Genomic DNA, 16,754 nt, shown 5'->3' on the forward strand with positions numbered 1-16,754 from the left:
TCTAATACCCCTGGTACAGGGAGCAGTCAGGATACAAGATCTCCTTGTTAAATCTGTCTCCCAAGCCTTGACATCATTAATTTCACATCTTGGCTTTTAACTACTGGATATATTAATTGAGGGACCTGTTCTGGAAACACCTCACTCAACAGCTTTTGCAAAGTCCAAGCTGAGGCTCAAAGAACCCTTCAGAGTTCTTCTTTCTGCTCTGAGAAGAATTATGTTTGCCATAGTTCTCAAACATCTTGGCCACAGTGAGCAGTAATAGGGCATCTCTGTTGTCAATGTCAAAGTAAAATATTGTGGGCTATAACCATTCAAAATCATGTCTTAACAATAATCTTTTAAAAATTATTTTAAAAAGTGGAAAGGTATTTTGAATTTGCAAATTATTTAATCACCTTATCTTTGGGCATAAAAACCCTACAACATCTGCTCACACCATAGAGCATACAATGAGTTAATCCCAAATGAAAGAAACCATTTGCCTCTCACAGGCTATTAGGCATTGATTCAAAGCATATTTAGGTCAAAGGAAGTAATCCTTGTAGATGGAATTTTGGCCCTACTGAATCAGTAAGACTTTTATTACTGCACCTAACCAGGGCCAGATTTTTGACCTTTTGATTTCATTTTGATTTCACTCTGGATCAGTCCCTCAGTAGGCATGTAAGAAATTACCAAGAAAATGATCTTGAAAGCAGCTTTTGTAATCTGAATGCTTCAAGTCTATGATGTGCTTGGTCCTTGATCATAGCTTTTATCTAACTACAGATTTGGAAGGTATTTAATTTTGAAAATAATGTAGCATACAAAATAAAAAACAGGTATGAAGAAAATATGAGGTGGAATGCTGTAAGTCTTGTTGCACCATTTCAAAATGACCTTTATAGTTTATACTTGAGGCAAGCAGGGATCATATGATCACGTTAGGTTTGTGCCAGTAAAAGCTGTGCTATTGTTTACATGCTCTTCTGTCTTGCAAATACATAGCAGAATCTTAGGTCATGAGGAGTACAATTAAACACTCTCCTAGTAAATTCCTTTTTTCTTTTCCTTTTGTTATTGTCATATAAGTATTGGGTGTAAAGGAGATAAACACTGAATACCTCAATAAGGAAATTTTGTTGTCATGGATTTGTGGTGATTTCATTGGCAGATAACTGGGGGAGAAAAACAGGTCACATACATCAGTTCCAATTAAAAAAAATTATACTGTGTAATATTGTGGGTTTGACACTAAAGATGCCAGGAATTTTAAATTGTTAGTTTATTTCAAAAAACAACAGCTTTATTTGGAGATCTTCCTTTAGATTCCCTCAGACCTAGATACAGTTGTGGATGTGAGATCAAAATGAAATTAAAAACACCAAAAAGGGGAAAGAATCCTCTGAAATTATTTAAAATAACTTTCCTGTAGATAAAAATTACTTTGAAATTACTTGGATTCCTTCTAGGATCACTGAGGGGCATCTGGATATCTGTTTCCCAGGTATATGAGGTTCATATTTTTTGGTCAGTAAATGCTTAAATAGGCAGTTTCACTGTAGTGGAAGAGGGAGAATTTTTATCTGCAGAAATTCACTTGCTTGGAGTGAACTAAATCTGACCTACCTTATGCTGCAGCCTAGAACAGGTTTAGATGGGAAATATTGCAGGGGAAAATATTGCTGTGATGCTGTTTTCAATTTGGCCCTGTAAAAACTTACCAGGACTTTGAAAGTCCAGGGTTTCAAGAGGTATAGATTGGTAGGTAGGAGGGATAGGTCTGTAGGTTGTAAAATGTTTTAACACTAGGATATATACTGAGGAGTCACGTGTTCCCCAGTCATCATCTGTCATATAACAAATACAGTGTATATTCACCAAGGGTTGTACTGGCATGAATTTGGGTGAGTGTATTAATCAGAAATGATGAAGTGATGAGTGAGCTGTTCAGATCCTCTCAGTGGATGTCAAATACAATGTTTAAGGCACTTTGTCACATAATTGATGCCATATGGTTACTTCCAGTCTGATTCAATGTGGATGAAAGGTCAGCAGTAAAGTTGACTTGCAGACAGGGAGATGGTATTTCCACTCTTAAAGAGTGTGAAATATTTAATGTAGTGGATGCACAGGACAGACAGAGTTCAGAAAGATTGATACAATTGTTGCAATAGTTTAAAAATAAACAACTAAATATTTTCTTTTTGCAATGTGAAATTTTTCTAGCAAGTTTATTGGGGTGTTTTTCAGCTTGCTGGCAGTATTTGCATGCTGCTTAGGCTCTGTGAAAGGTGGCCTTGCTGCAGACCCACCCTGGGTACCATCTGCTGCTATCCAGGAGTGGTCTTCTAATGGGCCAAGACCTCCTAATTCTTGTGTCCTGCTGTTTAAGCATTTACAGCTGATAACAAAGATGGAGTACAGCTTGTTTTTCATGTCAAAAAGTGAGCTTTCAAAATTGCAGTAAGAAAATCCCACAGAAAAGGATTCTCTCCCTTTTTAAAATTGTTTTGGGGGGAAAATGGTCCACAAGGTGAAGGAAGTGTATACGTGTATGGCAGGGGACAAGGTAGTTTGAATATCTGCTAATAATGGACCCATGTAAAAGAAAAGATTCATCTTTTTCAGAATGGTCCAAAAGTCATTGACATAACCTTTGTTGGCACCTGGCCATACTGTAGGCACAAATAAGTGATGTCCATGAGATTAAGCAAATGTTCCTGCTGGGAAGTATCTGAAAAAGTCACACACACATTGCTCAGAGTGGCTCAGTGTGACTGAGAGAGACACGGAGAGACTATGCAGGCAAAGGAATGCAATATTGCTGCTCTGGATCAGACAGGGGATTCACCAGGGCTGTATCCACATTGTGAACCTGCTTTTTTGAAGGGATATCTGCCCTAGGCCTCCTTTGGTTCCTTGTTAATGCCCGGTCTTGCCTTCTCCTGTAGTTAATATTCCACGTGCACTTCACGGCTGAGTGAGTCAGCAATGTGCCCTTGCTCCCTTGCTGCAAAGAAGCCTTATGGTGTCCTGGGCTGCATTAGGAGGAGTGTTGCCTGCAGGTTGAGGGAGGTGATCTTTCCCCTCTGCTCAGCACTGGTGAGGCCACAGCCGGAGTGCTGGGCCCAGTTCTGGACTCCCCGGTACAAGAGAGACAGCGACATAATGGAGAGAGTCCAGGGAAGAGCCACAAAGATGATGAAGAACTGAAACAGCTCTCCTATGAGAAAAGGCTGAGAGACCCAGGGCTGTTCAGTCTGGAAATGAGAAGGCTCAGGGAGATCTCATGAATGTCTCTAAATACCTGAGGGGAGAGTGCAAAGAGAACAGCACCATGCTCTTTTCAGTGGTGCCCTGTGACAGGACCAGAGGCAGTGGGCACAAACGAAAGCACAGGAGTTCCCTCTGAACAGCCAGAAATACTGGTTTTACTGTGAGGGTGACTGGGCACTGACAAAGGTTTTCTGAGGAGGCTGTGGATTCTTTGTCCTTGGAGATATCCAAAAGCTGCCTGGACATGATGCTGGACAACTGGCTCTGGGGATTTAGCAGGGGGATTGGACCAGCAGACTTCCAGGGATCTCTTCCAACCTCAAGCACTTCGTGACTCTCTGAGTGGTACCAATAAAGGTGATGCTGGCCTGTAGAATGTACTCTGGGTGATAAACTCAACTGGCACAGGTGGTGCTAAAAAATACCATGTTATGCTGGCCAGCATAGTGTATGAGATAAGTGTCCAGTAGGCAGATCAGTTGCAGTAGGTTTGACTTATGTCTCAAAAAGTTTTAGAGATTGATATACACCCTAGAGCATCAAAATTAATATCCCTTCCAAAACTAATTAAGACTTTGTATATTTTTATAATTGCCTACATCTCAAATTGCAGTGAAAATCCATGCTCATCAAAAACTTATCCATAGTTTTGTTATCCCCAGTGTGCCTTGTAATTAGGCTTTTGGTAGAACATAGAGAAAGCTCCCAATCTGTCATCTTTGTACTGTTCTTTTAAAACATGTTGCCTTTCATTTCTGTCCTTTCTGATGTAAAAACATAGTTCTTTCAGTCTGCCTGGATATATTTCAATCCAATCTGTATGAAATGTAAACATACAAATTCTAATGAAGTACATGCATAGAAATGAAATTGTTTCTTTCTTTTTTTCCTAGTTTCATGCCATACAAAGATTCAGTTGGAAAACAGCTAAAGAAAAAAGTCAGGTGGCTATACTGCTGTATTATTTGTACAAAATATGATAATAGAGGTAGTTAATAGGTACCTAAATAATGTTAATGGCTAACTTATTTTGGAAATAGAGTCATTAGCCAAGTTACTCTCAGAGGTCTTGTGACTGTAAAAGCTGTCAAATACTCTGCTGCTTGGATTTTCAGAGCACAGCTGGAGAAATAAATTAATTCACAAACTCTTCAGCTCATAACTTCACTTTTGCCTACACTTCCAAGTCTCCAGTAACTCCACTTTTGCACCTGTGTTGTCATCAGGCTTGCAGCTCCATCATGATCAGTTTGATCCCTCAATTTAGGACCTTTAATAAGGGAAGATGCTGTTGGTTTGTGTTGGGCAGGGGAGGATTTGGTTTTATTTTCTTAAGTGGTGCAGACACTGTCACTCAATCAGTGTTACATGCCCTTGCTTTGGGGTTTTTTGCCTCTTCCTACACAGTTATGTTGAGCAGCATGGTGACTATTGCCCTCTCCAGAGCTGAGCAAAGTGCATCAGCCCATACCTCTATACATTAAGAACTTTGTCTGCTATTAGCTTGAGGTTTTCAGGGACTGATTTAACTGATCCTATTCTCAGTTTGAATTAAATGGGTTTTGGGTCTTTTCGAAGACCTAGAGTAATGCTGCTCCCTAAGCCCTTGGAATTTAAACCTATGTTGAATAGCTGAAGGTATATAAAGCAGTTTTTCCCATGTGTGCATGTTATGTATTTTTAAATTGAGCCTAGATGTGCAAGAATATTTTCTACTTTCAAAGATAGCAGTGTAAGAATCAATTTAATCAGTGAACAAGTGACTCCTAACTAGGAGTATAAACTGGGAACTGCAGTAGACTGTGTTATGCAGTTGGTGAAAAGCAAAGTCCAGGTCTGGATTCCCTAGAATACAACATTCATTAAATCGCTGTGTTTTAGAAAGTATTTTATGGAAGGGAGTCTTTGACACTGTGCTGACAAGAGTCTTACATAAACTCCCATCTGTCACTGAGCACAGAACAGCATATCTCAAATGTGGGCCATGCAGCAGCCGCAAATCAAGTGTCTGCTTTTAATAGTACAGCAAGAGGTTTGAAGACATTTGATATTTTTACTACTAGCTTTTGTCACAAAATGCAGTCCTTTAAAAAAATGGCCAAATGCTGTAAAGGTTTTTTAAAAGGGAAAGCTCTTGAAATAGTCATTTCCTACACATCCAGCCCTTATTTCCTGAATGAATGCCCAGGCTGTAGTAGGTGAATTGGGTCTGTGGTATGGGTCTGAGGTTCTGGGATCCTTTAGAAAAACCCTTTTAAGATGTTTCTGCTTTCTGAAATGGAAATCCATTTAGGCCTTGTATTTATTATACTGTAATAGCTTTTCTTAAGCCATTGTCCCAAGGGTAAGTGCAAGTGGCTACAGCAGCAGCAGCTGAGGTTACTTGCAGGTTTCAGAACACAGTTGAATTCTGACAAAGGGTCTATTGTATTTTAAATGTGTTGGTTTCTATAATTTACTGTTGAAACAGAGGCAGAAACCCACTGATGCTGGCTGGGGATGCTGGAGGGAAACCCTAATGTTCCATTTAGTCTGCAAGTTTAAACATAATCATTTGTCACAGTGAATTTATTCCTTCCCAAGCAGCACCTGACAGGTGTAGAAGAGTTAAAGCCTTCCTAAACACTTCCTGCAAGCATAGAGCACTTGCTGCTTTCTTCCAAAGCTTTGTTAGTTCTATAATGATAGAAATTCCTTTCTTTTCTACTCTTCTCCACTAATTGCATTTAGGGGCCAGAGCCAGGTGCCAGGGAAGGGAATCAACTATCCCTACAAAGTGAGTGTCTGTGGTACCAGGGCCACAGCCAAGCACTCAGCACAGGGATGGGGAGTAAGAGAAGGCCAGCTTTGGCAGTCGCCTGTGCTTGTACCAGCTCATTTGTATCATAAAACTGCACTTGGAGAGACTTCATCTCTTGGCTGGCAGGTTTTGCTCCTGCAGCTCTCCAGTGCGTGGTAGCCAGCATCACTTACACCTGTGCTTTCTTGGGTAGGAACTGCCCCTCTAGCTATGTTCCAGAGGAAGTAATTAGATGGTTACCTTATTTGGAAGATCTTTCAACTGCTCAGGGTGGGTTTTTTCCCCCCTTCTTGTTTTCTGCTGTTAAGAAAAACGGGTTGTAATCTCTTCTAGCTTCATTAAATACTTACGTCAGTCAAAAGCATCAGCCTTTGGGCATAAACCAGCCCCATAAACTGGGGAACTGCTGTATGGTAGGGAACACGGTTGCTGAGATGGGTGATTGCCACCAGTCTTGTTGAATAGCTGAAGTATAGGTTAAGCAGCTGGAACGCGTTAATTTAAAAAAAATTCAAGTGTACCTTCCAGTATGGGAAGGAGGAGCAAATCTGACAGTTGTGAGCCCATTTACTGAAGTTATCTTTTTGATTACAAAGAGATAAAGGAAAAAGTATCAGATGTTATATTTTGCAGTTTACCAGTAGATGTTAGCAGTTTGCAAGAAAGAAAGTAATTTACAGTTACAGGTACTGTATTTGAAATGATTACTCCAGCTGTATGATAGAGAAAAGAAGAAACCCTGGATAACAGAATACACATAAGTGAAGCCTTTATGTTACCCATTCTTTCCATTTTTCCATTTTTCCCTTGGGAAGGGCAATTGCCTGTGAGTGTCAGACTGACCACAGTGCCAGGACCAGCAGAAGTTTCCATAAAGACATTCTTTCCCAGTTGGGTATCCTGTTGTGATGCTGCAAGTCATGCCAAAATGTTCTCACATTGTCCCATGATTAATCTGCTTTTGTTAGTGTGGGTGATTTATGGTTTTTTAGAGTCTTCTTGTAAATTATGCATTTTATTTTGATAGGGCAATGGTAGTATTTCTTCTTTGATACCGAAGCAGTTGTGTTACTTACATAAATAAGACTATAAAGAACCCATCTGGTCACTTTCCAAAACCTCTGTGGTAGCTGACTCACATGTCCTATCTCTGCAGCCAGGTTTGGTAGATGCTTGCCCTGTTGAATGTGCAAGTTAAGCATTCTTCCAGTGCTTCCATTTCTAACACTGAAATGTTGGCAGTTTAGGAACTACTTCCAGGGAAAAAAAAAACGTTTTAAGAAGTATGCTTATTTTTATTTTTTTCTGGAAAGCTTAGAAGTTGAATTGAGACTGATTGTTCAGTTCCATTAAAGGAAGAGCTTAAGTGCTTAAAAGATAGAAATACTTTTGGTAGATATGTCTGTCACATCTCTGACCTGTTGCTGTAGTCTTATAAAATAAAAAAAGGAGTTAGCAGAGGACTTAAATATCCATTTCAGATATATTAGTGAGTACTTAGATAACAGATCAAATTAAACATTTTTAAAGATTTCCTGGAAAACTCTCCATAAAAGTGAAGTGGATTACTGAGAAATTGCTTGTACTGCTGATTCCAAAATACTTCAGTACAGAAGTAAACAAACAAACAAAAAAAGCCTTTTGAATATACAGGTGTTGATGTGTATAAGAAAACTTGTGTAAAGCCACGACCTTCTGTGTTCAGGCTTGCCTGTTCTTTGGTCTGCTGTAACTTTTAACTGGTTTTTGCATTCTTGTTGGTATGATAGCTTTTTATTTTTGCCCCTTTGCACACCATCTTTTCCATATTTGCATGATCTGATCTTGTTCATAAGTAGCTTTTTTCATCTTTGAAAGATGTTTCTCTTCCTCACATGATTTTGTTACTGATATTTCAGAATCTATACCCATGTTATACAGAGTAATTAATTGCAATATATATATTCAATTCTGTCACTATTCAATGTAAAGGATTTCTCATAGTTTATTTCTCCTACAAAAATGAGCTACTTGAATTCAACAAGCATTAATTTTGGTATGAATGGATCTTTATCAAGCTGGTAATACTTTCTGTGTTGTAGCTTAACAGACCTGATGGGTGGTTAAGGTTTTTTTTTCCTGTGCATATAAAAACTTAGGGATATAAACATTTTAATATGTAGTTTTTCCTACAGCACATTATTATCTGAAGTACTTTTATACTCAAAACTTAACATTTGTTCCCAGCATTTAAGGTTAACTTTCCAAGGAAGAGAAATATATTCAAATAGTGTTTCAAGTTACTTTTACAGTATTGCTGTTCAAGTCATAAAACATTCAGTAGAACACCTGAACAACATGATACAAGAGATTAAAAATTAAGCTTCAGTTTTACTTGAGAGTAATGCCACTGTTCATTCATTGACTCATTTCATTGGCAGAACCTGAAGAAGATTCAGGAAATGGACAAAGAGGCAAGTGATGAATCCAGCACGGATCTTGATGAACTAAAAAATGCTGACTGGGTAAGACAACAATGGAATAGTGATTCAGCATCACTGCTGGTAGTTTATTTTCTTTATAAAGCTTAACTAAGGCATTATTACCTCCACCCACATGAGACTCCATCTGAAATAGTGTCCATTTCTGTAGCTCCCAACATAAGAAGGATGTGGACCCATTGGATTGAGTCCAGAGGAGGCAACAAAGATGTTCGGAGGGCTGAAGCACCTCTCCTATGGCAACAGGCTGACAGAGCTGGGGTTGTTCAGCCCAGAGAGGAGAAGGCTCCAAGGAGACCTTAGAGCACCTTCCAGTACCTAAAGGAAGCCTCCAAGAGAGCTGGAGAGGGACTTCTTATAAGGACATTTAGTGACAGGACAAGATGGAATGGCTTTAAACTGAAAGAGATTTAGATTAGATATTAGGAAAAATTCAGATTATATATTAGGAAAAAATTCTTTACAGTGAGAGCGGTGAGGCACAGGAACAGATTTCAGCAACCTGGTCTAGTGAAAGATGTCCTTGCCCAGTGCAGGGGGTTGGAACTAGATGAGCTTTAAGGTACTTCCAACTGAAACCATTCTATGATACTGTGTTCAAATCAGTCTCTGCATTTTTTCAGTATATGAATTAATAGTAACTCATGATAAGTTCGAACTAAATGAAGTCTTAAATTTCCTTTGCAGACAGATGAAACAATGCAAGTATCCAAGCAATATATTTTTCCTTAGCCTGTTTTCATGGAGAAGCTTTTGCAGTTCAAAAAGATTACATTTAGACAGGTACCATGCTGACTGCCCTTCAGAGGGGCAGTCAGGCAGTCAGCAGAGCCAGCAGCTGCATTTCTCCACTGATGAACAAAAAGGGCTACAGGGAAACTCTTGCTCAGAAGTAACTTACTGTATTTTCTAGGTACTGTTCTTGCCAGTTTATAGAGGAATATTATGAGGTTCTTGAAAAGTACTGGATTTCAATTTCCCAATCTTCTATCCACCATCTGTTCTTTCTTCTCTCCAGCAATTCTGTTTCACAGAAAATGAGAGGGAGATGTTAGTGTGTGGTGCTCTTACAGGCAGAGGAAAAGAAGTTGAGTACTGAGAGGATCAAGACTGCAAGATCCTAGGACTTGGAGTCCATTTCAAAATTTCTATTTAAAGAACAACTTTTGGGATATTTGCAGGAAAGTCCTGGGCAACAAATTTTCTGATTCAATCACTGCTTTAATTCATATAGTAATAGCTATAAGTCTAAAAACTTGGAATATGTGCCTGCAGTATACTTGAAGTGGGAATATAGATGTCAGGTATGTGAGGTGGTATTCAAGGGTAAGGTATCATATATAATTTCTGGCTCTTTTCTCTTCAGGCTCGTTTTTGGGTGCAAGTGATGAGAGATTTACGGAATGGTGTTAAACTGAAGAAAGTTCAAGAGCGTCAGTACAACCCACTGCCAATAGAATATCAGCTCACGCCCTATGAGATGCTGATGGATGATATTAGATCCAAACGCTATACCTTAAGGAAGGTCATGGTAAGTCAAGAGAATCACTGGAGTTTGTCAAATCTGAAATGTTATTTTCCCTTTTTTGTCTTCTTTTTGTCTTTTTGTTTTTCCTGAGAATCTTGAAATTATTTCATATAGGTACTAATGTTCTTGGGGTTTATATGGCATCAAAACTTTGCACAGTGCATTGAGGGAGGGAACATGAAACCAACACATGTACTGTACTTTGTTTTCCATGTGGCAGGCATTTAAAATTCTGAAAGATGTGCCTACATATCATAAGGTTGAACGAATCACTTGTGTTGGGTTTGTGATAACTTTAAGAGTCATCTCAAAAGTCCTGTCATGCTTTCCACTGAGAGATTGTTTTACTCTTCTTATTGGAGAGAACATTTATCTTGAGCTACAACATAGGTTTTGGAATTCCAGAGTGCAAAATGCTACCATGACTGATAATGTGATGGGAAAGGAAGACCTACAGTGGTTGAAAACTGCCTGTATCACAGTGTTTGAAAACTCACATTCCCATGACCTGTTACGAATTTTCAAGGAATAATCTATGTAAAAAAAATTTAAATCTTCCATTTGTAGAAGTTGAGCTCAGTTATTTTCAGCATATTCTATTGTTGCTTTCAAGACAATATGCCACAGCAAGCTGGAGAGTGTTCATGGGTCTCCTCCTCCTAGATCCTCATAAAGGTGCATGTAAAACTGACTTGAGGAACTCTTCTTATGAGAACCCATTTGATATTTACTGGTATCTCCCTGTTCTTTTTGTCCTTTAGGGTTATATTTTTTTTCAACATTGAGATGTTCTTCCTGATCGTCTAGCAACTGATCTAAAGGCTGTCTTATCCCTAGTAGGATATTTTAAATCCCTTTGTCAGAGGCATGTATTTGGTCAATATCAATATTTATACCTTATGCTTACTTAATTTCACCTGTCATTAGTTACAGTGGAAGCACTGTCATAGAATATTCAGTATTCACATGTTTACTTTCCTGACAAATCCTCACACAGTGAGAAAGCTGTGATTCCACCAAAAAAAAATCAGAGGGGGGGGTGGGGGGCTGAGGGAGACAGGTGAGAGAGGCAGAAAGTGTGTAGTATTAATGCTTTTTATGTTTGAGCTGAAAATACTTTCCTAATCAAGATCTGGATTTAGACTATCCGATTGTATGTATTTTCTGCAGCAGATGTTGCTTAAATGTTAAATCAGTAGGGTAAAATACATACCCAGGTAATGATGTTATCTGTCTTGCCCTAACTGTTCAGAGAACCGTGCTAAGTGTTCTACTACCCGCTGCAACAGAGGAGTAGTCCCCTCAGGACCTTGATTACTGTATGCAATCAGGACAGTAGTTTTGTTTGAATTGGAGCCCCTGGGTCATCTAATTTTGCTTTTGTAAGACTAGCTTTTAATTCATCTTCTGCTAAGCAAGCTCCTGCCTCTTCAGAAGAGATTTCCTTCATTATGTGGTACATCTTGGGGGCACAGCTGCTGCTCCACTCATCCAGACTCTGGCTCTGTGTAAAATCCCTACAAGCATCTATTTTTGGCCTGCTATCTTGTCTTCTAGATAGATTGTCCAAAGTGAACTCTGGGCATAAATACAAATAGAGGTTACCATCAGCTGCAGGTATAGTACCTGTAGGGCTGTCTGTGATGCAATTGCTGGCTTAGTCTGACAACTGCTGATGACACTACGTTACAAAAATCACTTTCTTACTGGAAGCCTTACATTCAGTAATTTGGATCCTGCTGCAGGGTCTGCTTGAAGATTGTGCAAAGCATGTTCAAAAATAAGAGTGCAGCATGATGTGAAATGTGTGGGACCTGAAGGATTCACACAGAACTGCAAGTTTAGTTATACTACATAGATACAGCATCTTCTAGCTGACTGTCACAAGTTGAAGCTGATTATATGGACTCCCATCAGCAGAAACCCTTGTGGTTCTTGAGAAGAGGAGAAAAGGTTGAGGATCCTGAATCTGAATTTTAAAGCAGTCTAGGAAAGATGGATTTCTTTCTATCATGCAAAATGGATGTTCAACAAAATTTGTATTAAATGTAATTATTGCTTTAAATTTGTGGGTAGTAATTTTAGACTTGGTTGCTTGTGTGAATACATATCCTACTAATGATAACAAGAGGTTAAATAAAATTTTAAAGCAATAAGTAGTTTTTTTAAGTAAATGAAGTGCAACATTAAATCTTTAGTGTTCTTTTTATTAATCTGATGCTGTGTTTAAAAGAGTAGCTTGATCTGTCCCTGACTGCTCACTACTGTGAGTAGAAATTAAGGAAGGAACAGATGTTCCTGTTAGACCATATTTTGGTGTTTCAGCTTGCTGTGCTAACTGACAGCAGTAACTGGAGCTTCCTGTTCTCACCCATTGTTATAGTGCAAATATTTGAAATGTTTTGAAGATGTAAAATGTCAAATTCTGGGCTTTTGGTAAATAACTGGTTTCATTTGTTTCAGTGACGTTGGCATTTCTATTTCAGTACATCTGAAAATAATTTCAGATTTGTCATCTTTCTATCCTGAGGCAAGAGTCCTCGTTGCTGCAATTGTTGTGGGAGCAAGATAGCTTTCATTCTAGAATTTTATAATCTTTAAGTATCTACCTTAGAGAGATTTAATAGCTTTCTTCACCTATGGAGCACCCACTCCCACAAAAGCTAAAAGCTGTGGACATTGGTAGAGTCAACACATGAAAATGGAGACATTTAATAATTAAATTATCCTTGCAGGCTTAATTTTTCTTTATTACTCACATGTGTTGAGCTACAGATTTTAATTTCACAGTGCTTCACAATTAGCTCTCCTTTCTGCCCATCTCCCCACCCCTCCAAGATATGCACCGTTCACTTATTTCTTGAGCAATGCTTATTGAACAGTAACTGATGTCTCCTACATTACTGACTCAATACATGCCTCTCAGGTACTTCTATGGCCTCTCCAAACTCAGCATTATGTTACATAGCAGTTACATCCTTTGTAGGTACCAGCACTCTTGTCTTCATATTTGGGCTCTTCACGAGTACCTGTCATGTAGTCTGGTATTAGCTTGGCCATGTTGCAGAAGGGGAATTTAAGCATGTAGGTTGAAGCCATTATTATCAAAAATATCCAGTAATTTGAATGTCTACACTGAGAATCCTGAACATGTTTTTTTTTTGTTTTGCTTGGGGTTTTTTTGGGGGGGAGGGGGGTTGGTTTGTTTGTTTGTTTTGGTTTTGTTTCTTAATTTATTTCTTTGCAGTATTTAACATCTTAACAGTACTTAGGTTAATTGCAGTAACAGCTGTGCACAGAGAGTATTTTCATAAGCAAGTTTTCATATGCTTCAAGCAGGCCATAGAGAATGTGAGCACAGGACTTTGACCAGTTTGTCCAGCTGGGTGTTGTAGAGTCTGTTGTTCTCTTACACACAGTTCTGACTTGGTTGTGGTGAGTTGCTTTCAGCAGGGAAACTGTGCTTTTCATTTTACACCTTCAATACATGTTTCTACAGAAGTGTAGGAGTCATCCTAGGTAGAGCAGAGAGCTTTACAGTTCCTAATTGTGCTTTAGGGGTATTCAGAGGAGGGACTCTGTGTAAGTACTGTGGTTACCATGTGGTATCATGAAATTGTTTCTGCAATCGATGTGCAGGAACAGCAGTGTGAGTACAGTGCCTCACGATGGGAAGTACCAAAGCACTTCATTCTTGGACACTGCTGCTTGTGCTTGCTGTAGGGTGTCAAATGCTGTGTAACAACTGTGTTAAATAAACACTACCCTATTTGCATAATGCTAAATCATAAATAGATATCTACTGATCAATACTGTAATTCACCACAGACCTTTATCATGAGCTGTTCTGAAAATGATGTTGTGTGTCCCCTCTGTCATTTTCAGTGTCCATGCAATTTCCTTTTAAATGAAAATTTCTAGATAGAACAAAATAATATCAGTTTCCTGTTGACTATTATTTAAAGATAGCACTCTCCTACTCGTTGCTGACACCTTTTCTAGCAAAACAAACAAATAAATGGCTAAGATAATTGAATGTCAGTGATAGGTGTTGTTATATCAACAATGTTTCTTGTTTGGGATCACCATTTTTAAAGCTTTGGGCTTCAGCCAAAGGTAACTAAGTAACATTTGCCATTCTTTTTTTAATTGCAAATCCATATTTATATACTAAAATGTGATGGTAGCAGGTTGTTGGTAGATGATGACATGCAGATTTTTGTGTGCATTAGCTATTTAGATCTCTACATTTATGTTTGATTTTTATAATAATTGGTTAAGCTTTCTTCACACTGCCAGTTTTAATGCATATTGTTGTACAAAAGCTGTTTTACACACATGAAGACTTAGGATAGTTTTACTGTGTTTTGAGATATTTATCCAAATACTGTTTTGTAGTTGGGGCCAGCCTGGTATGTGGAGAGAAAAAAAAATCCCATAAACTTGTTCCTTGTCGGTTTTTTCCCCTGCATGTATCATGGCTGCATCTGTGCAATGTCTCTGATTTAGACTTTAATCAAGAGCCATGAATTTTAATTAAGTAAAAGTAAAGGATACATTTGAAGTTGCTCACTACAGAGAGAGTTAGTTTGAGTAAATAAATAGATCTAGTGTGAACAGAGAGGATAAAAGTTTCCCTTCAGTATCTTTCATGTCAGTATCTTGTTTGGGTGCCAAGTATGAGAAGGTGGATTCTGCCACTGGCGCTTCAGCTTGGGGCTTGTTGGCTTCAAAACATCCACTTTCTTGGCCACCAGCTCCCCATGTATCCTGTGGAAAATCACTTAAGCAAATCCTACATTTCTCCTTTTCCAGTAAGATGGTAATACTGATACTAATTATACCCTGGTGGCATTAAGTCAGGGCCTAGAGTGCCCTGAGGTGAAAGGCTCAGAGCCATGTATTATTTATTGACTATTGTCATGCAGAGGGTTGTTCCCCAAGGTTTGAACAGAGATTATCAGTTTACAAAACGGCTGTTCTGATGGTAATAATTCTCAACTTCAGCTATCAACTTTGACATCTGATGAACAGTAGCTCAGGGAAGAGAGACTTCTCATTTCATTAACAATCTTCCAGGGCACGCTGGCCTCAAAAAGTTGCTCAGTCTTTGAACAGAAGAAATCAATCACATCCCTTAAAATAGTATTCTCCTCATCAGGAAATGTCAAATCATGGTTTAGTATAAACCTTTTCCATTTTAATTTTTCTGCACTATTTTTAAGCAGATGATGCATGTTGCAGAGTTTAGCAGCTTGTTGTTCTTTGCCAAGCAACATGAAATTCACTCTTAGGAAACTAAGGAGGGTGGAACAAATAGAGTTTGGACTGTGTGTGGGGTAGGATATCTCCAGAAGGAGTCCTCAGGAAAGCAATTCAATGCTCCCCAGGAGGGACTCTGCATCTGATTTCTCAGAGGTAAAGGGATGAATCTTCTTGGGGAGGCTGTCACTTAGCCTCAGCCTGGAAACTGGGCATGCCTGAGGTGAGCAGAGCTTGTATGGAAGCTGCATGGCATTGGTGAAGTTCAATTAGGGATCATATTCAGGTGACCTTATGGACATTTAAACCCCTTTTTGTGATGGCAGTAATCCTTCTTGTTAACAAAAGGGTATGTGATTTGGCAAACCAGACATGTGTCTTTACATAGGTTTTTTGGCTACAGAGTTTGTATGAGTAGAGTCCCACAAAAAAAAAAAAAAAAAAAAAAAAGGCAACTGACCCTTAAAAAAGAAAAAAGAATCTGAAATATGGGACACTTGGTCTAAGCAATATAGTGTCATAGTGTCATGGAAATTTCTGTCACATTGGAGGATAGGGCTGATAGCCAGCTACTGTGCAGTAAGAGGAGGTGGCAGAAGGATATATATGACGTAGGATGATCTCTTACGCCTGACAGTGTGCTTGGGCACTCTGCTCTATGAACCTGGCAGTTGTTTCTTTTTAAGCAAATCCATACACTTATTCCCAGCTTACAATTTGTACATTCTTCGTATGATAGGAAAACTTCCATTCCCTTCTTTAAATCCTGTACATATAGTGAATTGATGACTCTTCCCTGTGATGTCTTGTATATGGTCTTACATCTAAATGAGGTATCAGAGAAAGAAATGTCTGTGTCTCTGGAGAAAACCAAACAAAAAAGCAAACAACCCCCACCCAGCCCCTCTTCTACAGAAATATGGGATTTACAGCGAGGAAATGTACTTCTCCCATAGACACAATTGCAGCCTTGACGTTTGATTTCATCATCATCATATTCAAAATCCTAAATATTGCTGCTTAAAGCTGCTGCAGTTGGAGTTATTTTGCAGCTATCAGCAAAGCTGAAAAGCTGCTACATACTTTTTTTGCTTGCCTGTGCTCTGCATATGGATTGTTGCTCTGCTTAGGACTGGTGAGGTTTTACGTCTGGTGCAGGTATCAGAACACAGCAGCTCTGTCAGGCTTGTTGTGAGTTTTCAATTTATCTCATCTGCATGAATACCAATGTGGAACAAAGCTATATATATATACATATATATATTTCACTTTCTCTTTTCCAGGTCAACGGTGACATCCCACCTCGATTAAAAAAGAGTGCCCATGAAATAATCCTGGATTTCATCCGATCGCGACCTCCATTAAATCCTGTATGTAATCCAGTGGGCTTCATTCCTAACAAAACAGTGTCTTTTTAAAG

General features: G+C 38.8%; 1 protein-coding gene across 1 annotated transcript in view; it reads left to right on the forward strand.

Annotated features, from left to right (window-relative positions):
• The window catches only part of SPIRE1 (spire type actin nucleation factor 1), a 128,190-nt gene that overhangs the window by 79,628 nt on the left and 31,808 nt on the right, over positions 1-16,754 (forward strand). The window contains 3 exon segments of the mRNA XM_039570516.1: positions 8,485-8,568; positions 9,911-10,075; positions 16,618-16,704. Of these exon segments, the coding sequence (XP_039426450.1) occupies positions 8,485-8,568; positions 9,911-10,075; positions 16,618-16,704 (336 nt within the window).

The sequence above is a fragment of the Corvus cornix genome, chromosome 2, assembly GCF_000738735.6.
Source record: "Corvus cornix cornix isolate S_Up_H32 chromosome 2, ASM73873v5, whole genome shotgun sequence".
Classification (NCBI taxonomy): Eukaryota; Metazoa; Chordata; class Aves; order Passeriformes; family Corvidae; genus Corvus; species Corvus cornix.